Raw genomic sequence first — 27,503 nt, 5'->3', positions numbered from 1 at the left:
AGGCACGGCTAATTCAGTCAGCTATATAATCAAGTAAACCCAGATGACTCTGAAACTGTCAACACAGCACTCCAAGCAGCCTCTGCCATCAACTGAAACTAACACATGAAATGACACCTAGTTTGCTTTCCTGGAAAGAGTATAGGAACAAGAACTTCGTGTGGGCACCAATCACTCAGCATTGTGTCATACACAATTTGGTACCTAATTAATGTTTAAATTGCTCAAAACTATAAATGCTCTGCCTTAACTCTACTCCTGAGAAGATATAACATGTATTTCAGTGAATTTTAAGTTTTAAATACTAAATCATTTCCACCAGCAACATTTTCCTAAATGTAAATTCTTAACCTTGCCCTGTCAAAAGGAAGCTACCAAGTGCTGTTTTTCACCTTCCTCTCCATTTATGTCTAAGCTCTTTAACACTCTGCCTTTCAGACTGTGATTCATACATCATTCCTTGAGATCTAAAGACCCACCAATTTGCCAACTACCTAGCTACTGCTTCTCTGTCTACCAAATCTTCCTTGACCAATTTCTCCCTGAGATTGGCAAGGGAAGAAAGTCAACTCGAAAAACTTTCCTGAGGGAAGTAAATAGTAGATGACATAGAAAAATACCAAGATCCACCATAATGCTCATCATGTTTTACCACTGCACATTTGGTGTGATGGTCAGAAGCTCAGACCAAGAGATGGCGAGCCACAACTCCACTTCCTCCGTGGACCACCATGGCAGCTCTAAAGGAGCTCTACCCATCCTCTCTAGCTTTGAGTGAGGCGTGCCAGCAACACACTGCTCTTACCTCTTCTCTGTTCTCCCTGTGCTGCCTCCCCCAGACACAAGAGCAGTTTTCCACTTTCCTTGCATTCCAGTTTTCCACAATTCAGACATGACCCAGTCTGGAGAGCAAGCCAGGAAGATCTCCACTCCCATGTTTCTCTCTCCAGTGTGCCACTACTACCTGGACAGAGGGGCCAGGTCTACACAATTCAGAGGTAGGGAGATATCTATGACAAAATAGTCCTAAAACTGTATTCTTCATGCCCATTTCATCTCTCAAAATATTTCTTTCCTTATTCATCTTTTTTCTTTCTTTCACCAATAGTAGGAGGGTTTTTTTTTTTTTAAGGACAATCAATTCACCTGTACCTCCAATCCTGCTCCCACCATGATTGACTCACCAATTATCCATCCCTCCCCTTAGCATGAAATATTTTACCTCTCAACTATGCCTTTTAAGAGACCATGCACCTCTCTCCTTTCCACAATCAAACTTCTGGAAAGGGTGCAGTCACCTTCTGATTATACTTTCTCAACGTCCATTTATTCCTTAAACACTTGCTTTTGCTCCCAACACTGAACTTGAAACCATCTGCTCTGTCCTCCCCTTCTCGGACTTTCTAGGCTCCTTGTTAATCTGAAAACCTTGCCCTGAAGACTTTCTTCCCTTGGCTTCTGAGACATCTCACCATCTTAAAAGTCTACTCGTCCCTGTCTTCTCCCTGTCAGTCCCTTTCATTGACTTCTCCCCCTCCCAAGCTTCCATGGTCAGTTGGTCAGTCTTATTCTTTTCCTTTTATTTATTTTTTTTGACAGGCAGAGTGGAAAGTGAGAGAGAGAGAGACAGAGAGAAAGGTCTTCCTTTACCATTGGTTCAACCTCCAATGGCTGCTGTGGCCGGTGCACCGCGCCGATCCGAAGCCAGGAGCCAGGTGCTTCTCCTGGTCTCCCATGTGGGTGCAGGGCCCAAGCACTTGGGCCATCCTCCACTGCACTCCCGGGCCACAGCAGAGAGCTGGACTGGAAGAGGGGCAACCAGGACAGAATCTGGTGCCCCGACTGGGACTAGAACCTGGGGTGCCAGCACCGCAGGCGGAGGATTAGCCTATTGAGCCACTGCACCGGCCTAGTCTTATTCTTTTCATTAAGCTCTGTCTCTCGGGTGCATCTCATGTATTTTCAGGACTTCAAATATTGTCTGCCTCTGTGAAAACAAACCCTTAAATTCTCTCCTCAACTACAATTTCAAAACTATCTGGGCCGGCGCCATGGCTCACTAGGCTAATCCTCTGCCTGCGGCGCCGGCACACCAGGTTCTAGTCCCGGTTGGGGCGTCAGATTCTGTCCCGGTTGCTCCTCTTCCTGTCCAGCTCTCTGCTGTGGCCTGGGAAGGAATTGGAGCATGGCCCAAGGGCTTGGGCCCTGCACCCACATGGGAGACCAGGAGGTCTCCTGGCTTCGGATCGGCACAGTGCGCTGGCCACAGCAGCCATTTAGGGGGTGAACCAACGGAAGGAAGACCTTTCTCTGTCTCTGTCTCTCTCTCTCTCTCTCACTGTCTAACTCTGCCTGTCAAAAAAAAAGTAAAAAAAAAAAAAAAAAAAAAAAAAAAAAAAAACTACCTGGACATCTGTACCTGAGTATCCCTGCAACCATCTTCAAGGCGGAGTGAAACATCTCTTCAGAAAACCCAAACAGCTCTCTCCTTCTGGGACTGCCACTCCCAGCCATCATCGACGTCCTCCACACACTCTTCCCTTGTCCACTGTGTGAAATAACTGTTCTCACCAAATGCCAAATGTGTCAGCAGAGGTGGGACATTTATGAATGGACATCTGTACAGCTCTCCAAGTAAAAGGTAACAGTGCAGGCAGAGAGTCACAAGAAGCTCTATTTACAAACCACACTGAAGTTTTCATGTAAACAAGAAATGACTCCTCCCGCCTTGTGCACTTTTATTATGTTATCCTGTAGGAACCTCTGAATCTCCTCCGGTGCCATCCTGTCTCTTATCCTCTGCTCCCCATTCATTCGTGTTTCACATGCAGCAAATGAGCAACACAATGAAGTGAAAGAGGGAAATGACTTTGAGGAAACCACTAGCTTCAGCACCATGAAGCCCTCTTAACAGAACATAAGGCATCAACAGTAACCCAGGCCAAATTCTTCTAGGATCGGATTTCTGTTTCCACCACAACCCTTCTATGAGTCACTAGGACAGTGACTCATTCAGCATTAGAAGAGGAGCAGCATATGTTTAACTTGGAGTTTAAAGTATCAGTGTGTTCATTTCAACTTCATCCAAATGTTGATTCACAATCAAATCTCAACAACACGTCTCTCCACTGCTGAAAAATGAACACCAGTATTTAGGGTTGGGGACCACCTGAGAGGCAGAGAAGTCCAGGAGGGGCCTTGTCTGAGCTCCCTTGAGTCATCACAGGCATGCAGGGGCATGCCACTCGCTCTCAGGCTACAGTGTGTGAAATCCTAAAGGGAGAGTGGTTGTTCTCATTTTAAAGTGGCCAAGAATCATCTGTGGTAGTGGCTGAACATAAAGTTTAGATTCCCGGACACAGCCCATGTCGTGAGGAGAGCTGCGGATCTGCATTTTCAGAATGTGATTCACACTCTGAGAAACACAGCCATGGTATTTAGTATTTTAAAGATCTATGAAGCTCCTAGCCCCACCCCCAACCCTTATGCAGAACCATTAGCCCATAAAGAGCAGTTCGACCTTGAATTGAAATAAGAAATGTGCACACAGGCATTTTTAAACTCCTTGGCTAGCCCAATTTCTTCCCTGGCAGAAGAATCAACACTTGCAAATAAATCCTAGGTCTTAAATAGAGTCTTTCATATGTTAGGAAAATCTCCTGAAGTATAATGGAAATAGCACTGCACTGCGAATTTGGGGACTGAGATCTGTTTCCAGCACTACCACCAATAAGCCATTTGGCCCCGGGCAGGTCCCCAAACACCACGCCTCAGAAGAGTTTCTTTGGCCATAAGTTAGGTGACTGCACTAACTTATTTTTAAGTCCCTTCCACCTCCAAAATTCTACGAAGCTCAAAAGAAATTAAGAAGAGAGCTGGAAAGGGGAAGGATTTATATGATCTGGAGAAAAAACAGAATGGAAAATTATTACATAAGGTTGCTTTGGTTACTCTTTGAACAACTCAGATAATACCAACTATTCAGGTAAGGAAAACACAGTTGACACACTGTTAGGAACACAAAAATAAAATTATTATTTTTCTAAATGCAAAATGATACTATACTATTAAAGTTAAACTATATTGTTTTAGTTAAATACTAACTGTAAAACTTTTCCAAAATTGTACCACTAAAAATCCTAGATGAAAACACTTCTGATGATTTACTTTGGTTTAAAATTCATTAAATCTAATACCCACAAAAAAAAAAAAAGGAGAGATGGCAATTCATCTTGCAGTTTTTTAGTTCCAAATTAGATCCAGATATAAACTACCACAGCAAATGTGAAAATGATTTTAGAAGATGATATATAACATCGCATCAATATCCCAAAATCTAGCAAATGAAAACCATTTCACTCTTCCAGGCAGTAGAAAACCTTACAGACCCTGGACCTCAGAAAAAATTAACCTCAAATTCTGGCTTCACAATTTACTAGCTGCATGTACAATTGGATTGTTCTCTCTTAGCCTCAGATTCCTCATCTCCAAAATGAAGAGAATAGTGACTACTTCATAGACTTGTTGAAATGAAATGGTGTGCATAAAGTTCCTGGCACTATGTAGAAATTCAATATTTAATATTTTTAAAAGATTATTTATTTGAAAAGCAGTTACAGAGAGGCAGAGACAGAGACATAGAGAGAGAGAGAGAGAGAGAGAGATCAATCTTCCATCTTCTGGTTTACTCCCCAAATGGCCACAATGGCCAGAGCTGGGTCAATTCAAAGCAGGAACTAGGAGCCTCTTCTGAGTCTCCCATGTGGGTACAGGGGCCAAGCACCTGGGCCATCTACCACTGCTTTCCCAGGCCATAGCAGAGAGCTGGATCAGAAGTGGAGCACTGGGTCTCCAACTGGTACCCATATGGGAAGCAGGCACTGCAGGCAGTTTTACCCGCCACACCACTGTGCCATCCCTAATATTTAGTATTTTAAATCCCTTCCCATTCCCACATAGCAATGTGCCTCGGGTAGAACTCCCAGTCCAAAATAATCCCAATTGGTGATTAGTGCCTTTGACATGAATTGTTGCTATTCTCTCCTAACGAGAAAGCTACCATTTTCATGAACAATCCCTATGTGAAAAGTGTTTTATTTTTTTTTTAATATTTATTTATTTATTTGAAAGTCAGAGGTACACACAGAGAGAAGGACAGGCAGAGAGACACAGAGAGAGAGAGAGAGAGGTTTTCCATCTGCTGATTCACTTCCCAAATGGCTGCGACAGCCGGAGCTGGGCTGATCCAACGCCAGGAGCAGGAGCTTCTGCCGAGTCTCCCATGCGGTTGCAGGGGCCCAAGGTTCTGCAGCTTTCCCAGGCCATAGCAGAGAGTTGGATTGCAAATGGAGCAGCTGGGACTTGAACCAGCACCCATACGGGATGCCACCACTGCAGGCAGCGGCTTTACCCGCTACGCCACAGCGCTGGCCCCTGTGTTAAGTGTTTTAAATACTGCAACTCATTTAATCGTCACAATACTCTGTAATTGTATAAGGCAGAAAACACTACTTTTCCCATGATAAAACTGAGACCTGGTGAGACCATGACTGTCCACAGCCACCCAAACCACTGAGTGGAAATGGCCAGCATCTGTATCCAGGTCGCCTGGCTTGAGCTGAAGCAGATCATGATTACACTCTGGTCCTTTATCTCCTGTCACCACCTACCTGTTCATACATACCATCCAATACAGTGAAGGCATGTAAATGAAAAGCATATACTCTTTGGGGGCCGGCACTGTGGCGCAGTGGGTTAATGCCCTGGCCTGAAGTGCCAGCATCCTATATGGGCGCCAGTTCTAGTACCAGCTGCTCCTCTTCCAATCCGGCTCTCTGCTATGGCCTGGGATAGCAGTGGAGGATGTCCCAAGTCCTTGGGTCCCTGCACCCACGTGGGAGACCCAGAGTAGGCTCTTGGCTCCTGGCTTTGGATCAGCGCAGCTCTGGCCATTGCAGCCATTTGAGGAGTGAACCAGCAGATGGAAGACCTCTCTCTCTGTCTCTACCTCTCTCTGTAACTCTGTCTTTCAAATAAATACAATAAATCTTTAAAAAAAAAAAAAAAAGCATATACTCTTTGAAAATAATTCTCATGTAACTACAGGTTCAGATTGAGTTCCACTGGCAAAACTGCCTGTGAAAACCTGCCCTGAGAGTCCTGCCCACACACTACACTAATTAATCTACTTTCATAAAAACCATGGGACTGATTTTGATCTACAAAGCACAAAATATAAGTTCAGGAGCTTTGTTTCCACCAGAAAGCCATCCTAACTGAACTGGAGGATTTTTGTTAAAGTTTTTCAGCTAATATCTCAAAATTTTTCCACCCTTACTAGACCAAGACGGAAAATAAAATACCTTTCAGTCAAAGCAAGAAAGATAATAGAGAACAAAGCTGAAATTTTTTTTTAATTCTTAAAAAATAGAAGGTAGGGGCTGGCGCTGTAGCATAACAGTTAAGGCCCCAGCCTGCAGCACTGGCATCCTATATGGACTCCGGTTCAAGTCCCAGCTGCTCCACTTCCAATCCAGCTCTCTGCTAATGCATAAGGGAAAGGAGTGGAGGATAGCCCAATCCTTGGGCCCCTGCACCCACATGGGAGACCCGGAGGAGGTTCCCAGCTCCTGGCCTCCTATCGGCTCAGTTCTGGATGTTGTAGCCATTTGGGGATGAACCAGTAGATGGAAGACCTCTCTTTCTATCTCTCTCTGTAACTCTTTCAAATGAAAAAAAAATAAATCTTTAAAAGAAATAGAAGGTAGGGGCCAGCGCTGTGGCGCAGCAGGTTAATGCCCTGGCCTGAAGCACCAACATTCCATATGGGCACCGGTTCTAGTCCTGGCTACTCCTCTTCCGATCCAGCTCTCTGCTATGGCCTGGGAAAGCAGTGGAAGAAGGCCCAAGTCCTTGGACCCCTGCACCCGCGTGGGAGACCCAGAAGTCCTGGGTCTCCTGGCTTCAAATTGGGGCAGCTCTGCTGTTGCAGCCATCTGGGGAGTGAACTAGTGGATGGACGACTCTTTCTCTCTGTCTCTACCTCTCTCTGTAACTCTTCCAAATAAATAAAATAAACCTTTAAAAAAAAAAAAGAAAAGAAGGTAAATATTCCATTAACTCACCAAGATTTTAAGGCAAACAGAAAAAGAAAATTCTTAAAGGGTGTGGATACACAGAGCATGTCTCACCCCAGTACCTCGATGGGGAGATGGAAGTGGGTTTGACATCATAAAAATAAGCAGTGCCTTCAGACCAGCAGACCATCCCCAGGAGACACCACTCAGTGTCCAGATTTTTCAGTTGGCATTTTCAGTTTGGGGTTTTTGTCTTTAAATCATGTTTACATGAAACCAGTAACAATGAACTTGTTAATTAAGGCAAGGGATAAACTATATCCTTTATTACTAAAGTAAATCTTGCTTAGGGAAAAAAAAACTAGAAGGTAACAAAAAAAGAGAAGATAAAACAGAAATTAGGGTCCAAGGACATCAATTACTTCATAAGACTTAACAAATGAAGATAGTTCTCACTTGTGGGCTATAAATTCAAATGTTCTTAACTCTTTTTGCTTAATCTGATACAAAGCTCCATGGCAATACCTTAGCGAGGAAAGAGACAAAAATCACTAAGGGAAGAAATAAGATGACTTGCTTTTCACCCATTATAGCCTGACCTGATTTCAAATGCCCAACGCTGAGGCCAGCATTGTGGCACTGCGGTTAAGCCGCTGCTTCCAATACTAGCATCCATGGCAGCATCAGATGGAGCTCAGCCGCTCCACTTCTGACCCAGCTGCTACTAATACACCTAGGAAAGCAGCCACAGATGACCCCAGTGTTTGGGCCCCTGTCCCCAAAGTGGAAAAACAAGATGGAGTTCCATGCTCCTGGCTTCAGCCTGGCCCTGCCCTGGGCATTACAGCCATTTGGGGAGTAAACCAGCAGATGGAATCTCTCTGCGGCTCCCTCTCTCCATCTGTAACTCTGCCTTCCAAATAAATAAAATAAAAATCTTTAACAAATGCCAGTAGCTGCTCCATTGTCTCCTCTCTGGTAATTTGTACTCACTTAACTCTTACTATGTTGTGTCAATTATATTTATTTAATCGACTTTTAGACGAAGACAAGACCATGAACCCAGTTCTCTTCACAGTAGAGATGGTGACGCTGCGGCAGATGTTGAGGGGTGAGGGGAGTCAGGGGAGTGGTGACAATGACAAGTACACTTCAGCATCTGGATCTCACCACCACAGTGGCATGAAGACATCAGCACAGAACTTCCTCCAAGTTTAGTGGAAACACTTTTTAAAGGGCTACTGTTCACCAAAACGAAATTAACTTGTGATACAACCAATGTTACTGGCCTCAAGGGTAGAAATGAAAATAAAATTCCCCCCATATCTGTCAAACACATAAATGAACTATTCCCTGAAAAAAATCTATACTTTTCTGCCTTTATTCAAGTATATTCTGCAGTTTGAATACTTTAGTTATGACTATTTCTGACACAAAGTAAGCCAGAAATACATTCTGGCTATGGTAAAATGCACCCTTATCCAGGGATTTCTCTGAAGTCTAGGACTGTTGGAAATGAGCCACTCTAAAACTGCCTTCCTCCTTATCCAGTCTGCCAGGAGATGAATCTTGATTAAAACCAACCTTGTCTCCAGGGCCCTCGTAAGAAAGCAATGAAATAATCGGATCTAAAATATATACATTTGTTCATGTGATGGGAGAAACAGAACATGACTCCTGTGAAGAATGAGATCCCTCTGATTTAGAAGCCCTCACTTACCTACATATTGTTAAACTGGAGAAGTCAGACAAAGCAAAGGATGTGAGGACAAGGAGGGATAAACGTCTTATTCCTTAAGTCCCAAGATTACAGGAAGCATCTGCTCCGAGAACAATAACTCAGCCTCTGATAACAGACTAACATTCTCCTCTGGAAAGGGGAAAGTGCTCCTAGCCGTGGTAGTTTCAATGAAACTGGATGTCAACAGAGTCAAAAACAGCCCATTTTCCCTCCTTCCTTTTCAACAGCCTTTCTGCACCTCTGTTTTCCAATCTAGCCTTGAGCACTTAAGTCTTCCAAAGGGCTAACAGGGACCCTCTTCCCAAAAGACAAAAACCTAAGAATAAAGTTAAAAACCAAACTACAACAACATGCACTTCCAGTGATTTTGGACTGATAAAGGAGAGCCAGCATTGCAGTGCAGTGGGTTAAGCCCCTTGCTTGCAATACTACCATTCTATCCGCTGCTCAGCTTCCAATCCAGCTCTGCTACAGTGCCTGGGAAAGCAGCGGAAGATGGCCCAAGTGCTTGGGCCCTGCACCCACATGGGATACCAGGATAGAGTTCCAGGTTCCTGGCTCTGGACTGGCTGAACCCAAGCTGTCGCGGCTGTTTGGGGAGTGAACTGGTAAACAGAAGATCTCTATCTTTTTCCATATCTCTCTCCCCCCACCCATCTGTTGCTCTGCCTTTCAAATAAATAAATTTTTTAAAAAAAGAGTAATAAAGGAGACTGCAGAAAATATGGGAGAAATTCTAAAATAACAGCATAGAAACACCCAGCAGAGCCCAAATACTCATCAGAATCCTCTATGTTATTCCAGGACCTCTGCATTGCTGTAAAACTGCCATACCAGTAGAGTCAAACTCATAAATTCTTAATAAATAATGAATATGAAACTACCTTAATTATTATCTCCTGTGATTTTGTAGTTCAATATTTTCTTTAGCTACTCTCATAAGACCAAGATACATTCATTTTTGGAAATGACAGTTCACTAGTGAAACTTGACATCTTCCCCCATGTACAGAAAGTGGTACTGTATGCAACCCTGTCTTCAGTATTATTACTACCAGTAGTATTAGCAGTTGTCATGTATTGAGTACTATATACTGTTGTTAACTTTATAACTACACTTCAAAGTTAGTTTCATTACCTCTATTTTACAAATGAGAAAACTGATGATCAGAGCAAGTAAGTAACCTGTCCAAGATCACAGGAGTATGACCGTTGTGCCAGGACCCAAACCAGATCACACCTATGCTTTCTCTCCATTTCCGACATTGCTGCTATGGGAGATAAAGTGGCACGGGCTGGCCGTTACACACAGCCTCTCTTCCTGAATCCCGCCCCAAATTTACCCAGGTGGTCAGTCAATTTCCAGTGGGGAAAGAGCCACAAATGTAGACAAAATCTTTCATTTTATCTCCTTTCATGATGGGCAACTTCTCTGTGCTGGTAGGCGACAAGTATTTATTTAATGAGCTCATGTGGAATGCCATTCACCCTTCATTACGTGCCCTTCAATGATTTCTTTGAAAGAAAACTTTTAACTGTTTAGAAATTCATGCCCTGATCTCTGGCCTTTGACAACCTGCTACATTCTTCTAGTGTTTATATCTGGGTGGTAGGATTACCAGTGATTTTGGCTTATTTCCTTTGCTTCCAGTGTTTATCAAGTTGTAAGTGCACAGCATTTATTGCTCTCATGATTAGAAAAAAATACAATAAATATTCATTTTAATGAGAAAAGCCTTTTTTTTTTTTTTGAGAAAAGCTTAAGTAGTGACTCCCTTCTCCCTAGAAAGAAAATTATTTTTCCCTTAGTATTGAAAAATAAAACATTCTTAATACAGGGCCAGACTGTAGGTAAGAATGATTTGTGCTTCCACAAATTGCTCACATTTCACTCTACTTTTCTTTTTCCTTTTTCTATTACTTTAAGCATTAAGATATACCCCCACAAAACTAGATTTTAATTATTGTGTGGTTGGCAGCTCATGACAAGAGCCTCAGGTGATCACTGACATCATAAATAAGAGTGTCAATTGCTAAATCAATAACAGGAGTCACTGTGCACTTACTTCCCATGTAGGACCTCTGCCTTTAATGACTTGTACTATGAGAATTAACGGTAAAACATGTCTTCAACAGTACTTTATACTTTGTGTGTCTGTGTGGGTACAAACTGTTGAAATCTTTACTTAGTATAGAGTTGGTCTTCTGTATATGAAGATAATTAAAAATGAATCTTAATGAAGAATGGAATGGGAGAGGGAGTAAGGGGTGGGACAGGAGCGGGGTGGGACAGGAGCGGGAATGGGGGTAAGAACCACTATATTCCTAAAGCTGTACCCATGAAATTTGTATTTATTTCTAAAAAATAAATTTTTTTAAATTACTGTGTGGCTTTTCTGTTCCTTCCCAGAGGCCTATGTAGTAAAATCCTCCATAGCAAATCCACATGGTTTTGTCAAAGATGAGCTTTTTCCTTGTGGGAAACGTGCAGCCTACATTTCCCAGCCTCTTTTGCCATTTGAATACAAGCAGTGGTGACAGGAGCTTGTCCAGGCCTAGTCCAGAAAAACCTCACATACGAGAAACTCCATGTTCTTCCTCCATAGTCTTGGGAGTCACATGTTGGTGAGGATGATGGAACCACAAATGAAAGAAAACCTGAGTTATCTGAGTTTCCACTTGGAAGAGTGCCCAGGAACACCATTTTGGACTTACATAAACGAGAATTACAGAATTACACAATGGAAGTTAAAGGTGTGTTTTGGGAGCCACTGCAAATTGGGGGTACTCTGTTACACTAATTACCTAACCTGTGGTTCTGTTAACACAGTCCAAGTATTACTGCAGGAGGGTAAGGAGCCGTGCTGTTCATCCTACCTTTGTCGAAGACCCCTTCTGCTTCCAGGACAGACACGTTCAGGTTTGATGCCATCTTGAACAGCTCCGCCTTCACAGTGACCTGTGAGGGACTGTGTTCCAGAAGCTCCACTCCAATAGTCACATTTCCTCCAGGCCTGATGATCCCTGGGGCTGTCACCAGAAACCGGGGCCTAAAGAATTCCCAACCAGAGAAAGACAGTTTCTTAGCCTCACTTCTCCAATCATTCTTTTGTGATCCTCAAATTTCAAAGATAGTGAGATAGATTCTGCATACTGGGCCAACAATTAATATTGTTCCATTGCTCTATTTAGCAACAGCATTTGAATGCTACTGAAACAACAACAATCCCCACACATCAATTTTAATGCAATAATTCATGCACCACTCTTAGAGGAAGGCCTGTGTCACATTTCATTTCATTTTTATTTATTTGAGAGCCAGAAAAAGCTCTCATTTGCTACTTCACTCCCCAAAACGCCCACAAGCTGGGGCTTCAGGAGGCCAGGAACACAACCCGGGTCTTTCATGTGAGTGTCAGCAGCTCAATTGCTTGAGCCGCCACCCCTACCTCTCAGGGTCTGCAGGAGCCGGAGCCAGGCATCAAGCCCAGGTACTCCAATCCAGGTGATCCGCGTCTTCATCCATGTCTTAACTTCTAGGCTACACCATGGCCCCAGGTTTGCATTATTAATTCCATCTTGTGAACTCCAACGAGCACAGGAAGAGCCAGGGTGTACCTGGCTTACACAGAGGCTTGCAGAAATTACTGTTCTAGTACAAGACTCCGAGCTTCTGTGCAAAGGCCTTTATCCTAGCAGATGGTTTTCTTGTTAAAAAAAAAAAAAAAAAAAAAAAAAAAAAAAAGCTAGGATGTCTGCCTGTTTTCTTTTTCAAAGCCTTTTGCTCTAGCACGCACCCAAGGTGGGTAAAGCAATCATTATACCAACACCGTCTGAAAATAAACTGCCCGTGGAGAAACTCCCAGGTGTAGCAGACCAGATCAGGCCTCCAAGCAGCAGATTCTCTGCAGAAGCTAAGGGTTAGGACTCAACTGCAAAACTCTTTAGGGATGGGGCACTTTCCATGATCTGGGAGCTCATGTTAGTTATCTTCCTCCAGGAGCTGCATCTGAACCCACACTTGGTCACCTCAGCCACACACTGACAATGTCAAAGCTGAGACGCCCTCTTTAGAAAAATATATGCATCATGCACTGGAGAGAAGCAGCAGGTTATCTGGGAGCAAAATGTTAAAAAGCAAAAGGCAGAGGCAACATGGACTAAAAGTAAAACGAGTCTCCTCAGAAAGCCGTGATAGCCTGAGAGACGCCTGACCAACTCCAAGGGAGAAGAAACTATCAGTCCCAGGGAGAGCCACACTGCAGCCACCGAGGGTCAAACCTCCAGCCGGTGCTCAGCTGGGGACCGCCGGCGCGCGGGCTGCAGTGTGGCCTCCACAGCCTCCCGCAGCCTCCCTCAGCCGGGGCCCAGGGCGCGCCCGCCCCGCGCTCCTACCGGGGGGCCGCGGCCACTGCGGCGCAGCACAAGCAGAGGAGGTGGGCGGCGGTCAGCAGCGGCGGGCTCCGCATCTCGCCGGCGTCTGCCTGGGCGGCCTTCCTCTGCTGGGGAAACTCTCGGGCACCGCGGGGTGTGGCTTGCCACCTCCTCCCGGATTTTTTTTTTTTCCCTCCTGACTGTGGAGTTTAGCAATCTGAAATGGGCGCGCCTAGAAGCGGAGAGCTCTAAATTGGGACGGGACTAGGCGGCTCCACCCCCAGCACGCGCATCACGGCCCGGGGGGCGGGGGTGGGTAGATCCCGGTCTCTGGGCGCTGTCAGCCCGACCTGTCCCCAGCACCCTGCTTCCCCGCCCGCTGGGCTCCTCGCGCTGTGTACGCTCAGCGCGCGACCCACCGGGCCCGGAGTGCAGGAATAGGCCCACCCTTGTGAGCCGAGATTCACAGCAGCTATGTGAAGTGGGAAAAAATCAGTCATTGTCCTCCAGACTATGAGTCAGAATTGTAGAGAAATGGCAAACACACACACACACACACACACCCAAACGGGCGTGTTTTCTGGGTAGTCGTTCAATGTATATGAGTAGGGACAGAGGAAAACTTTTTTCTTCTGCTTAAAACAAAAATTGAGGTATACTGCTTTCCTGCCCACAGGAAAGTGCCACGGGGTCTCTCGCCTTTAAAAAAAAAAAAAAAAGGATAAAAGAATTCTGGCACGTGCAAAAGTAAGGTGTTGCTGCTTAGAAGCCTGGGAAGATGCGTGTGTCCTTGCAGCTGTCTCTACAAACACATTTGCCACAGGAAGTATTCATTAGGACCATAAAGCTTGCGGCAATTTGTCTTAGCACGATTAGGGGTGAGGCGGCTCTCCCGTCGGAATGGGTGCCCGTGGCCCAGCAGCTGCGCCGCCCTGCTCTTCACATCCCGAGTTTTCTGCACCCTTCCGCCCACCTTGGCAACGTCCCAGTCTTCAGATGACTCAGGTTTCACCATGACTACACCATAAAAGCAGGGAACTGCCAGAAACGACTGAAAGAGCGGCACATTCGGTCCTTGACAACGTCAGCTTTCTAATTCGTGTTTGGTAACGTTTTACCATGGGGGCAAAATGCAACCGGAAAAGAGGTCACCGGAGGTTTGTCTCAGGGAAAGCTCAGTGCTAAATAAGGGGCAAGCAGCACCTAGACAAACTGCGGCTTCCGGAGTCCAGGAACTGGCGTTCCTCCCTTTCCTGTGCCACCCTTTTTCACCCTGCCGAGCAGCCTGCAGAAATCCTCAACGTCTCCTCCCACGGGCAGCCTGTCTTTAGTGGTGGCTTCCTGTGCAGGCAGGACTCGGGCGTGGTTAAGCCTGAGCAGGGCCGTAGGTGCGGAGGGCTCCTGACAGCTGCCGCTGCTCATCTGGCCTCCTCACCTCTGTAACTCAGAGAAGAGGATCAGGGCCACGTGTGGTCAACACGACAGCATCCAAATCGGTGCTTCTGACGCTCCAATGTGTTCAAGAACTACTGATTTGGCTTATCTAGGATTCTGCTTTATGTCAGCAGGTGAGCCACGGTGGGGCTACAAGTAGGGACAACTCTGGGGGCTCTCTAAGGTGCAAAGGAAGTTGATAATTCTTCTCTCAAGCTTTCACTTTATTAAAGGAGATCAATAAATTCAGGTTCGGGTGGGCATCATGGTGCAGCGAGTTAAGCCACTCCTGGGTTTAAGTCCCACCTACTTTGCTTCCGATCCAACTCCCTGCTCATGGCGCCTGAGGAGCAGCAGATAATGGTTCGTGCACTTCAGTTCTTGCCACTCATGTGGGAAACCAGGATGGAGTTCCTGGCTCCTGGTTTCAGCCTGGCCCAGCCCTGGCTAATTGTGGGCATTTGGGAAGTAAAATAGAAGATTCTCTCTCCCTCCCTCCCTCCCTCTCTCATGTGTGCGCATGTGTGTGTGTGTGTGTGTCTGTCTGTCTGTCTCATTTTCAAATAAGTACAATCCAGCTCCCTGCTAATATGCCTGGGAAAGCATCGGAGGATGGCCCAAGTCCCTGGGCCTCTGCACCCAAGTGGGAGACCCAGAGAAGCTCCTGGCTCCTGGCTTCAGATTGGCACAGCTATTGCAGCTATTTGGGGAGTGAACCAGGAGTTGGAAGACCTCTCTATGTCTACCTCTTACTGTAACTCTTTCAAATAAATAAAATAAATCTTAAAAAAAAAAAAAACTGAGGAAACTCATTAAAAAAAAAAGTTCATCTCAGAGCTGTTTTTTTTTTTTTTTCAATTAATTAGGAAAAAACTGAAAATAGCCTGAACATCTAACAATAAGAGATCCGGGTTAAATAAATTATTGCATAGCTATGCAATGGAATACTGTGATATAATTAAAATTATGTCGTTGAATTGGACACTGTTTAATCATTTAGACACAAATATTCATGAAATATTCTGGGGGGATGCTGTTTTATAAAACAAATGTGATTCCATTTCCATACACATACAATTTATGTGTACCCAGATATGGATGCATGAATAATTCAAAAGTTCATGGAAAGTGATCACACACTTTTTTCATAACACACATTTTCCAAAAATGTTTTGAAGCTCCCTCATGTGGACTGAAGAAAGACTTGAAGGGTACTCAGTAAATTATTATTAGTATTCTGATGATTACCTATATCTGTCAAGTTTACCTCAATGACTACAGGTTATTTTTCCTTTAAGAAGAAAACAACCAGGTAGGTATTGTGGCACAGCAAGTTAAGCCACTACCTGCTTCAAGTCCTAGCCCCTCCATCTACAGCTGAGCTTCCTGCTAATACATCATGTGAGTCAGCAAGTGATGAGTCAGCACCTGGGCCCTGCCCCCCACATGGGAGACCCAAAAGAAGCTTTCTGGGCTCTTGACTTAGACCTGGGATAGCCCTGGCTATTGTGGGTATTCGGGGAGTGAACCAGCAGATGGAAAACCTTTCTAAATAGCCTCTGAAGGAGAATCCTAGACACTCTTTTCAACAAAGTTCATTGATTTTTATACCAAAAACAAATGTAGTTTCCCCATGAAAGCTGCATGATCTTTGGGACAAGAACTCCACACTGCTATCATGTCTCTCCTGAGCTGTCTTTAGGACATGGTTCAATAAGAGAGGCAGAACCACTGTGAGTGAGACAGACTCTGAGGAATCATGGGAGCTAGCGGGGCCAGCCACACAGGCCATTGCCTCTGGGTCTAGTGCTGAGCCTAAAGTCGCCATAAATCAACCAGGGGAAGAAAGCTAAATGTCAATGAGGAAAAGGAAAACTTGACAGAGAACAGGAAGCCCTGTCTCTCTTACTACTTCCAGCTTCAGTACTATGGGTAATCTGCAGGAGAAGCTGACACCCTTCACCTAGGGTTGTATAGTATCTTGGTCCACAATTCAGAGAAAGTTGAAGGAGGAGACCCTCTGGGAACTGGGGAAACTATGGGCTTGATGGCAGCCCCCCAACCACAAAGTGAGGTGCCACATCAATAATAATAGGGGCGAATGTCCCCACTTACCTGGTGCCATGTCTTCACCATCAGGGAGTGAAAAATATGGCTTCTGATTCACTGCTGGCTTCCAAATTCACACCAAATGAATCTGGTGGTCAACACCAGCTAGAAGCAGGGAAGGGAAATCTAAAAAAATTCAATTCCTTCTTAGGTGAGTTGGCACAGAACAAAACCACCCAAGTTCACACCTCATCAACTTGGCATCCCCCTTTTAGTTACATTTAACTTAACCAAAAAAATGACACAAAAATCAAGGTTTCACATAACATGATATCACTATCCCTGGTATAACCAAAACCACCCTAATCCTCTCCCCAAAAGAGGCTACAAATTTCCTCTAATCATATTTCTATGTGTTCCTGCTTCTTCTAGCTTCATCATGTTCTCCCTTTGATATCCTGTCACTCAAACACCAAGATACAAGGCAAACTGCTAGAAACTTATGTCAAATAGAAGAGAAATGAGAGGAAGAAGGAAGACTATTAGTTAATATACAAAAGTATTTTTATCAAAATAAGAAGGCAATGCATGGTGGAGGGTGGGGACCGTCTGCTTTAGTGGTTAAGATACCACTTCAGAAACCCACATCTCCTTAGAGTATCTAGGTTTGAGTCTCAGCTCCATTCACAATTCCAGCTTTCTACTAATGCAAACCCTAAGAGGTAGCAGTTGACAGCTCAAGTAGTTGGGTCTCTGCCAGCCATGTAAGAGACCTGCATTGAGTTCCAGACTCCTGGATTTGGCCTGGCCCAGTCCCAGTTGTTGCTGAAATTTGGGTATGAACCAGTAGATGGGAGACCTCTTTGTCTCTCTTTTTCTCTTTCTCTTTCCAAAAATAAAGAGGCCTATGTTCTGGCATAGTGGGTTAAGTTGCCACCTGCAACACCACCATCTCATATGGTCATTGGTTCGAGTCCTGGCCGCTCCACTTTTGATCTAGCTCTTTGATAATGTGCCTGGGAAAAGCAGTGGAGGATGACCCAAGAGTTTGGGCCCCTGTACCCAAATAAGAGATGCGGATGGAATCCCTGGCTCCTGGATTTGTTTGGCCTGGCCCAACCTTGACAGTTGCACCCATTTGGGGAGTGAACCAGCAGATGGACGATATCTCTCTGTCTCTCCCTCTCTCCCTCTCTCTCTGTAACTCTGCTCTTCAAATAAATAAATAAATCTTTAAAGATAAATAAATAAAATGTTTAAAAAGTGATTTGTCTTACCTTTAAAATTTTTAAAAGAAGGAAATGCAAATAAATCTCAGCCCTTATTTTTGCTATTAGTCATGTGGTGGTAGATGGTATCTATAAATACCTTCTTTTCTTTTATTTTTTTTGACAGGCAGAGTGGACAGTGAGAGACAGAGACAGAGAGAAAGGTCTTCCTTTTGCCGTTGGTTCACCCCCCCAATGGCCGCTGCGACCAGCGCATCTCACTGATCCGAAGGCAGGAGTCAGGTGCTTCTCCTGGTCTCCCTTGCGGGTGCAGGGTCCAAGCACTTGGACCATCCTCCACTGCCCTCCCAGGCCATAGCAGAGAGCTGGACTGGAAGAGGAGCAACCGGGACAGAATCCGGTGCCCCAACCGGGACTAGAACCCGGTGTGCCAGCGCCGCAGGTGGAGGATTAGCCTATTGAGCCGTGGCGCCACCTATAAATACCTTCTTGCACTACTTATTCCTTTGCTCTCAGTAAGCACCTTCCCTGCTCATGGTCCTTTATGTGGTACAGCGACCTAAATCTTCATTCCTAAAGGATCTGAGTCTTCAGCAGTTCCCCTCATATTATGTTGCTTCCTACTGACTTTCATTATGGGACCTAGGAGCACAGAGAGACGCCCCAGTGTATCTTTGCATTCCAGAAATATTTCTTACCCCATAGCACAGTGGCAGACCCTTGATAATCAGCATCATTTAGCCACTCCAGCCAATGGAGTAACCCCTTCTCTCACTGGTGACTCACCTGCATGAGGAGCCCCACGTCACCAAGTGGCAGTATCGACTTCTGGTTAACTAGTGTCTGGTTAACTTCTGGTTCCACTAGTGTGCCCTAGTGGAAGCATCCCTGTCATGGAACTGAGACCTCTAAGCCAAAGGTCTGACGTTGCAGGAATGGAAAGAAAAATATTCCCAGGGGACCACTAGGGGTAATAGAGGAACCTCTCCTGTTTCCTCCCCTTGATTCTCAGACCAGTAAGATTGGCTTTGGGACAAACTTTGATATATTAGGTGCTGATTTATCACATCCTACGCCTAATTGTTTCATCTTTACATGTTCAAATTTTGTAACATTTCAGAAATATTATATATGAAATCAATATCTACTTACATTCATCATTTATTTGAGAACTGTTTATATAAAATTCTTCACAGAATAGCAGAATAGTCTCCCCAAAATCTCTTAAGCACAGATGTATAGAAGAAATTACTGTCCATGAGAAGTCAGGGAATGATAAAGAAAGTAATAAGGAATAATAATAATAGCGAAGTTCATCCTTTACCTTCTACATGAAGGTCTAGATTTCAAATTGGAATTCTGGGGCCGGTGCTGTGGCATAACCAGTAAAGCTACCACCTGCAGTACCAGCATACCATGTGGGTGCCAGTTCAAGTCCCGGCTGCTCCACTTATGATCCAGCTCTCTGCCATGGCCTGGAAAAGCAATAGAAGATGGCCCAAGTCCTTGGCTCCTGCATCCATGTGGGAGACCCAGAAGAGGCTCCTTGCTCCTGGCTCCTGGCTTCGGATCAGCGGAAGCTCCAACTGTTCCAGTCAATTGGGGAGTGGACCATCAGATGGAAGATTCTCTCTCTCTGCCTCTCCTTCTCTCTCTGTAACTCTGACTTTCATATAAAAATAAATCTTTTAAAAAATGCTTAATGCTATGGCATCAAACTTATTAAAAAGTTAAAAAATAAAATTGGAATTCTGTGTCTAAACAAAATATCAAACACGAGTAAAGATAGACTAAAAACATTTTCAGAAAAGGAATGGCTCAGAAACTTTGACCTCCACAAACTCTTTTTAGGAAGTTTCTTCAGGAGGACATATTTAGCAAGCCAATGAAATAAGCCAGGAAAAAGGAAACAGTATCTATAACCCCAGAGAGCAATGGAAAGAGAAGTTCCAACCAGAAGAATGTTAGGAGCAATTCTCAGGGGGGAATAAAAGAAATCTAATAGAATATATATACAGAAATTGAGAAAAATGGATTATGATTAAGTAAAATAACACAATGAAAGCATTGTGAGGGGCAAGCATGGTGGTACAGCAATTAAGCCTCCACTTGGGACACTCACATCCCGTATCCAAGAATCTCAGCCACTCTGTTTCTGATTTGCTTCCTGCTAATGCTCCTAGGAAAGCAGCAAATCATGGCCCAAGTACCTGAGTCCCTGCCATCCATGTGGGAGACCTGGATGGAGTTTTGAGCTACTGGCTTCAATCTGCCCCAGCCCTGGCTGTTGTGGGCATTGAGGAAGTAAACCAGCATTTGAAAGATATCTCTCTCTCTCCCCCAATCTCTTTCTCTTTCTTTCTCTCTATCTCTCTCTCCCCCTTCAAATACATATGTTTTTTACGTTTTAAAAAGAGAGAAAGAAATTTAGAAACTCAAGGGAAATTACAACACTCAATAAAAAAGAAATGTCATTATAATTCTCACTAGTGGTTTTTGAAGTGGAAAATAATTACATAGTTGTTGATAGGTAAGCATGCTTTGTTGATTTATAACATAGAATAAAAGTATTGACAATGCAAAGATTTAATTACAATGCTTCATCATTTCTAAATCATGTTTTTCACATTTTTAAACCTTTTTATTTATTCAAAAAACAGAGATACAGAGACAGAGATCTTCCACCTGTGAGTTCAGTCTCCAAATGTATACAATAGGCAGGGCTGGGCCAGGCCAAAATCAGGAGCCACGAAGTCAATCCAGGTTTCCCACATACATGGCAAGAACCACAGACAGTTACCAGAGTTTGGCCAAGGCCATAATCTGTTGACCAGGAATTTAGCTAATCAATAAAAAAAGAAAAGAGGAAGGGAAGACAGGTAGGATGGAAGAAAGATGAAATATCTCTAAATTCATGAATGGGAAATCATTTTTTTAATTATTCACTATTGGTGGATGCTAGTCTATGAACCTATTAAAGGGAAAGGATTCATCTTTATCCCATCTTTCCTTTAAGAACTGTATCACTGGGCAACTAAATAGTAGATATGGGGAAATTTCTCTTTATAGAAGTTTTCAAGCTAATAATTGTAAAATGAATATTAGAATAACAACATGTCTAACAGATCTAACCAGTATTGTCCAAAAGAACTTTCTGTGATAATGAAAGTATTCTGCCTGCCCTTGTACAGTAGCTACCAACAACATGAGGTCATCAAGCATTTGAAATGTGACTAGGGTGCTGAGAAATTGAAGATTTTTTATTTTAACTTAAATCAATGTCCATTTAAGTACCACATGTAACTAATAGCTACCAAATTAGATTGCACAGATCTAAAAATGGTTGGTACAGTCATTTAGCCTAGTGGTTAAGATGCCTGTATCCCATATCAGAGTACTTGGGTTCAAAACCTAGTTTTGGCTTCCTGCTGATGTAGGCCCTGGCAGATAGCAGCGTTGGCTGATTCAAGTGGCTGGGCTCCTGCCACCCACATGGGAGAATATGAGTTCCTGGTTCCCAGTTTCAGTCTGCCTAGCCCAGCTTTGGTGCCTCTCTCTCAAAATAAACAACAAAAATGTTAAAATAAATAAATCTCTTTTTTTTAACTTTTATTTAATGAATATAAATTTCCAAAGTACAGCTTATGGATTACAATGGCTTCCCCTCCCATAACTTCCCTCCCACCCGCAACCCTCCCCTTTCCCACTCCCTCTCCCCTTCCATTCACATCAAGATTCATTTTTCAATTCTCTTTATATACAGAAGATCAGTTTAGTATATATTAGGTAAAGATTTCAACAGTTTGCCCTCACATAGCAACACCAAGTGAAAAATACTGTTGGAGTACTAGTTATAGCATTAAATAACAGTGTACAGCACATTAAGGACAGAGATCCTACATGATATTTTTTAAAAATTAATTAATTTTCTATGCAATTTCCAATTTAACACCAAGTTTTTTTTTTCATTTCCAATTCTCTTTATATACAGAAGATCGATTCAGTATATACTAAGTAAAGATTTCATCAGTTTGCACCCACACAGAAACACAAAGTGTAAAAATACTGTTTTAGTACTAGTTATAGCATTACTTCACATTGGACAACACATTAAGGACAGATCCCACACGAGACACAGTGACTCCTGTTGTTGATTTAACAATTTGACACTCTTGTTTATGGCGTCAGTAATCACAATTGATCACACTGATAGGTCTAAGAGTCAAAGGGATCACACAAACAAGACTAGTGTCTGCTAATACTAACTGACAGAATCAAAAAGGGAAAAAACAATCCAACATGGGAAGCAGGATACACAGCAGACTCATAGAATGGCAGATGTCCTAAACAGCACTCTGGCCTCAGAATCAGCCCTTAAGGCATGCGGATCTGGCTCAAGAGCCCATGAGAGTATTTTAGGCATGGAAAGCCAAGACACTCTGGAAAAAAAAAAAGACCTAAATGAAAGATCTCTGTGAGTGAGATCCCAGTGGAAAGAACGGGGCCATCAAAGAAGGAGGTACCTTTCTCTGAAGGGAGGAGAGAACTTCCACTTTGACTATGACCCTATCAGAATAAGATCAAAGTCGGCAAACCCTAAAGGCTTCCATACCCTTGGCAACTCATGACTAGAGCCTAGGGAGAAAATAAATAAATCTTAAAAAGAACATCAATTTAAACAAACATCCATAACCAAGTATCTTCACAAGAGCTAAAGAATCCAGGTGAAAGATTATACCACTAGAATGAAGCACAGAAATAAGAAAAGATGCATTAAAAAGGGTAGGAAGGGAGTTTCACATTATCTAAATTACCTCTCCCCCAAGCCACTCAGCACTGTACAGCAAGAAAAAAGATACCCTCCATGTGTGGGACAAATAGTGAAATGAGAAGCTGACTTTGTCATGGACATTGGCATCTATCCCACTCCAGTGATCACCCATGCCAGACTACTCCAAGTCCCCAGGCTACAGACCTAACCCCTGTGCCTGGTTGTCAGTCACACTCCAATGGATCCAGACTCCAGGCACACCCTGATAAACTCATCACCAGGCTGGCACCAGCAGGCTCAGGATTAAGCCCATCCTTACCTACCTAAGGAGCAAGCCTGTCCTAGCCATAGGTCAGCTTCCATGGACCAAGATTTCATGTTGGCCCTACATCAAGGAAGTAATATATAATTATGCAAAAATAAATTAAATAGATAATTTTTATATTATAGAAAAGATCAATGAAACTAAGAGTTGGTCTTCTGAAAGTATAACCAAAATTGATAAACTTTCATCTATATGTAGAAAGAAAGAGAAGCAAATGAACAAAATAATAAAGAGAAGACATATAACTGATACCACAGAAATACAAAAGATATAAGAGACTATTTTGACCAATTGTATCTAACAAAATGGATAATCTAGAAGCAATCTATGAATTCCCAGAAACATACAAACTACCAAGACTGAAGAAATGAAATCTGAACAGATCAATACAAGTAAGGAAACTGGATTGATAGTCAAAAACCTCCCAGGATTCTATGATGGGGGGCTTCACTGGTGAATTTTGACAAATATTTGAAGAATTCATACCAATCCTTCTCAAATTCTTCCAAAAGAAAAAAAAATGAAAACACTCCCAAACTTGTTTCACAAGACCAATATAGTCCTAACACACAGCCAAAGACAATACAAGAAAAGAACATTAAAGGCCAATATCCCTCATAAACATAGGATTAAAATTTCAATAAGATACTACAAATTGAATTCAACAGCATAATACAAGGATTTCACACCATGATCAAGTAGGATTCAACCTTGTGATGTAAGGATGGTTTAATGTAAGCAAATTAATAAATGTGATACATGACATTAACAGAATCAAAGATAAAAATCATGATCATTGCAATAGATACAGAAAAAAAAACATTTAACAAAACACAACATCCTTTCATAACAAAAACTCTCAACAAATTAGGTATACAAGGAATGTACCTTTGTTTCTGTGGATTCCTTCTGAGAGGAGGAACACGGTGGGGGCAAGAGGCACGGAGTCACCACACAGACCCCAGGAGTTGGGTGAAAGTGGGCCAGAGGCAAGCAGCCTGCAGACTCTTTTATTTCAGTTGGTCCAGCAGCTTATATAGCTGAGGCAGCCAATCCAGTCAAGGGGCGGTTTATGCCCTAACCAATTACTGCCTGTTGCCAGGCAGGCTCCTTTGCCAGGTTGGTTCTGAAGCCATTCCTGAGTAATTGATGCTTGCTTACCAGCGGCCATCTTGACATGGCCTTATTCCACTACATATCTTCTATACCTAAAAGTCATAGATGATAAAAGTACAGTTAACAACATATAAAAGCTGAAAACTTTTTATCTAAGATCAAGACCAAGACAAGGATAGGATGTCCACTGTCACCATTTTTGTTCCATATAGTACTGACCATCTCTGCCACAGCAATTAGCCAAGAAAAAGAAATAAAAGATACCCAAATCAGAAAGAAAAAAGTAAAACTGTCTCTGTAAATTACACAGTCTTAGTTATGGAAAATCTTAAAGGCTCCATCAACAATCTGTTAAGAGGCCAGTGCTGTGACGTAGTAGATAAAGCCACTGCCTACAGTGTCCATTCCATATGGGCACTGGTTCGAGTCCTGGCTGCTCCACTTCCAATCCAGCTCTCTGCTATGACCTGGGAAAGCAGTAGAAGATGTCCCAAGTCCTTGGGCCCCTGCACCTGTGTGGGAGACCCGGAGAAGTCTCCTGGCTCCTTGCTTCAGATCGACACAGCTCTGGCCACTGTGGCCAGTTGGGGAGTGAACCAGCAGATGGAAGACCTTTCTCTCCTCTCTCTGTGTAACTCTTTCAAGTAAATACATAAATCTTAAAAAAAAAATCCTGTCATCCTAAAGACAAAAAAAAAAAAACACACAAAGTTACAGGATTCAATGCCAATGTATAAAAATTAATAATGTTAGTGTAAGAATTTGGCCTAGCCATTAAACCACCACTTGAGATACCCACATCCCCTTTTGGAGTGCCTGAATTTGAACTGTGGCTCCACTCCCAATTCCAGCTTCTTGCTAATGCACACCCAGGAAGAAACATGTGATGGCATGTGTTGAGTCCCTGCTACCCACATGAAAACCCAGATTAAGTTCCCAACTTCCTGCTGAGAAAGTTTTAGTTACAAAAGATTAAGAAGTTCTGGAGATCTAATGTTACAACATGGTGACCGAAATTAGTAGTACTTCATTGTATTCTTGAAATTTGCCGAGAGTAGATCTTAAATATTTTCACCACATCAAAAATAGTACTACAGGCCAGCGCTGTGGCTCACTTGGTTAATCCTCCACCTGCCGTGCTGGCATCCCATATGGGCGCCGGTTCTAGTCCCGGCTGCTCCTCTTCCAGTCCAGCTCTCTGTTGTGGCCCAGGAGGGCAATGGAGGATGGCCCGGGTGCTTGGGCCCCTGCACCCGCATGGAAGACCAGGAAGAAGCACCTGGCTCCTCGCTTTGGATCGGCTCAGCGCCGGCCGTAGCAGCCATCTGGGGAGTGAACCACCGGAAGGAAGACCTTTCTCTCTGTCTCTCTCTCTCACTGTCTATAATTCTACCTGTCAAATTAAAAAAAAAATAGTACTATATGATGTGATGGATATAATAATTAGCTTATTTTTGATCATCATTTCATGATCTATATGGAGGCTGGTATTACAACACAGCCAGTTAAGCTACTGCTTCTATTGCTGGCATCCCACATGAGAGGACCACTTTGAGTCCTGGCTGTCTTGCTGCTGATCCAGCTTTGTGCTAATGTGTCTGGGAAAACAGAGAAAGATTGGGCCCCTAACACCCATGTGGGAAACCAGGATGGAGTTCCTGGCTTTGGCCTGACTCAGATCTGACTATTACAGTCATTTGGGGAATGAACCAGTGATGGAAGTTATCACTTACTCTTGCTCTCACTCTTACTCTTTTTCTTTCTCTCTCTCTGTCACTCTGCCTTTCAAATAAATAAACCATTTTTTAAAAATGTTGGAGCCAAGGCCAGCATTTGTGGCACAGCGAGTAAAGCCACCTCCTGTGACATCAGCATCCCATATGGGCACCAGTTTTGTCCCAGCTGCTCCACTTCTGATCCAGCTCCCTGCTAATGCACATAGGAAAGCAGCAGAAGATGGCCCAAGTCCTTGGACCCCTGCACCCACATGGGAGACCCAGAATTTCTGGAGCTCCTGGCTCCTGACTTCATTCTGGACCAGCCCTGGGCGTTGCGACCATTTGGAGATTGAACCAGCAGATGGAACACTTCTTTTTCTCAGTTTCTCTCTCTCTCTCTCTCTCTCTCTCTCTCTCTCTCACTGTAATTTTGCCTTTCTAATAAATATAATTAATCTTAAAAAAAATGTTGTAGCTTCTGTGGAAAACAATTAGGCAGTTCATCAAAAAATAGCACAGAGTTACTATATGATCCAACTTTCCACTTCTGGGTATTAGCCCAAGAGAATTGAAAACAGTGACTCAAATAGATATTTACACACTCACATTCAGAGCAGTAATATTCACAATAGCCAAAAGGCGGATGCAATCCAGATGTCTATTAATAGCTAAATAAAATGCGGTATGATGGAATGTTATTCAACTGAAAAGGAAAGGAAATTATGACACATTACAACATGGATGAAGCTTAAAGAAATTATGCTAAGTGAAATAAGCCAGACAGTGAAAGGACAAATATTGTTCCTTTCCACCTAATGAAATTCCTGGAGTAGTCAAATTTATAGGAATGAAAAGCGAATGGTAATTACCAAGGCCTAGGGAGAGTGGAGAATGGAGAGGTGTTTGATGCCTAGGGAGTTTCAGTTTGGAAAAATAAAAATTTCTGGTGGTGGAAGGTGGTTGTATTAGTCAGTTTTTTTGTCACTTTGCCTAAAATATGAGAAGAGCTGCTTTGGGAAAGAAAAAGTTTATTTCAGCTCACAGCTTGAAGATTGCAGGACCAGGCAGCCCCACAGTCTGGCTTCTGGTAGAGGCTGGGTAGTGGCGGCCACAGAGGCAGGCTCCTACAGTGAGACAGGAAGCAGAGAGAATCTAAGCCAAACTTGAACTCAAAGCATAAAAACCTCTCAGAACTACCTTCCAGAGGACATGCTCCCAGTGACCCAAAGATCTGCCACCAGTCCCAACTCCTAGATTCCACAATTAGATAAATTACCACCCTTAATGAATCAATTATTAACATTAAGACATTGGGGCTGGCGCTTTGGCGTAGCAGGTAAAGTGCTGCCTGCAGTACCAACATCCCATATAAGAACCAGTTCAAGTCCTGGCTGTTCTACTTCTGATACAACTCCCTGCTGATGCCATCTGGTAAGGCAGTGTAAAATGGCCCAAGTCCTTGGGCCCCTGCACCCACATGAGAGACAGGGAAGAAACTTCTGGCTTCGGATCAGTCCAGCTCCAGCCTCTGCGGCCATTTGGAGAGTGAACCAGCGAATGGAAGATTCTTTCTCCCTCTCCCTCTCCCTCTCCCTCTCCCTCTCTCTCTCTCTTTCTCTGTCCCTTCCTCTCTCTAACTCTGCCTTTCAAATAAACAAACAAATCTTTAAA

The 27,503-nt window shown here is 43.5% G+C and overlaps 1 protein-coding gene across 4 annotated transcripts in view; it reads right to left on the bottom strand.

The window, feature by feature from the left end:
* The window catches only part of CD109 (CD109 molecule), a 226,592-nt gene that overhangs the window by 162,971 nt on the left and 36,118 nt on the right, over positions 1-27,503 (bottom strand). Inside the window, exons 2-4 of one of the 4 annotated variants that reach the window (XM_062186366.1) lie at positions 23,887-24,206; positions 16,740-16,859; positions 11,694-11,866 (exon numbers count right to left, since the gene is read on the bottom strand). In XM_062186366.1, coding sequence (XP_062042350.1) covers positions 11,694-11,748 — 55 coding nt within the window. In that variant the 5' untranslated portion in view covers positions 11,749-11,866; positions 16,740-16,859; positions 23,887-24,206. Of the gene's footprint in view, positions 1-11,693; positions 11,867-13,211; positions 13,392-16,739; positions 16,860-23,886; positions 24,207-27,503 lie in introns of those variants that run through there. The other 3 variants (XM_062186365.1, XM_062186367.1, XM_062186364.1) reach the window with 3 other exon arrangements.

This window comes from Lepus europaeus, chromosome 3 (assembly GCF_033115175.1).
Source record: "Lepus europaeus isolate LE1 chromosome 3, mLepTim1.pri, whole genome shotgun sequence".
Taxonomy (NCBI): Eukaryota; Metazoa; Chordata; class Mammalia; order Lagomorpha; family Leporidae; genus Lepus; species Lepus europaeus.
This window is presented reverse-complemented; position numbering and strand designations above follow the sequence as displayed.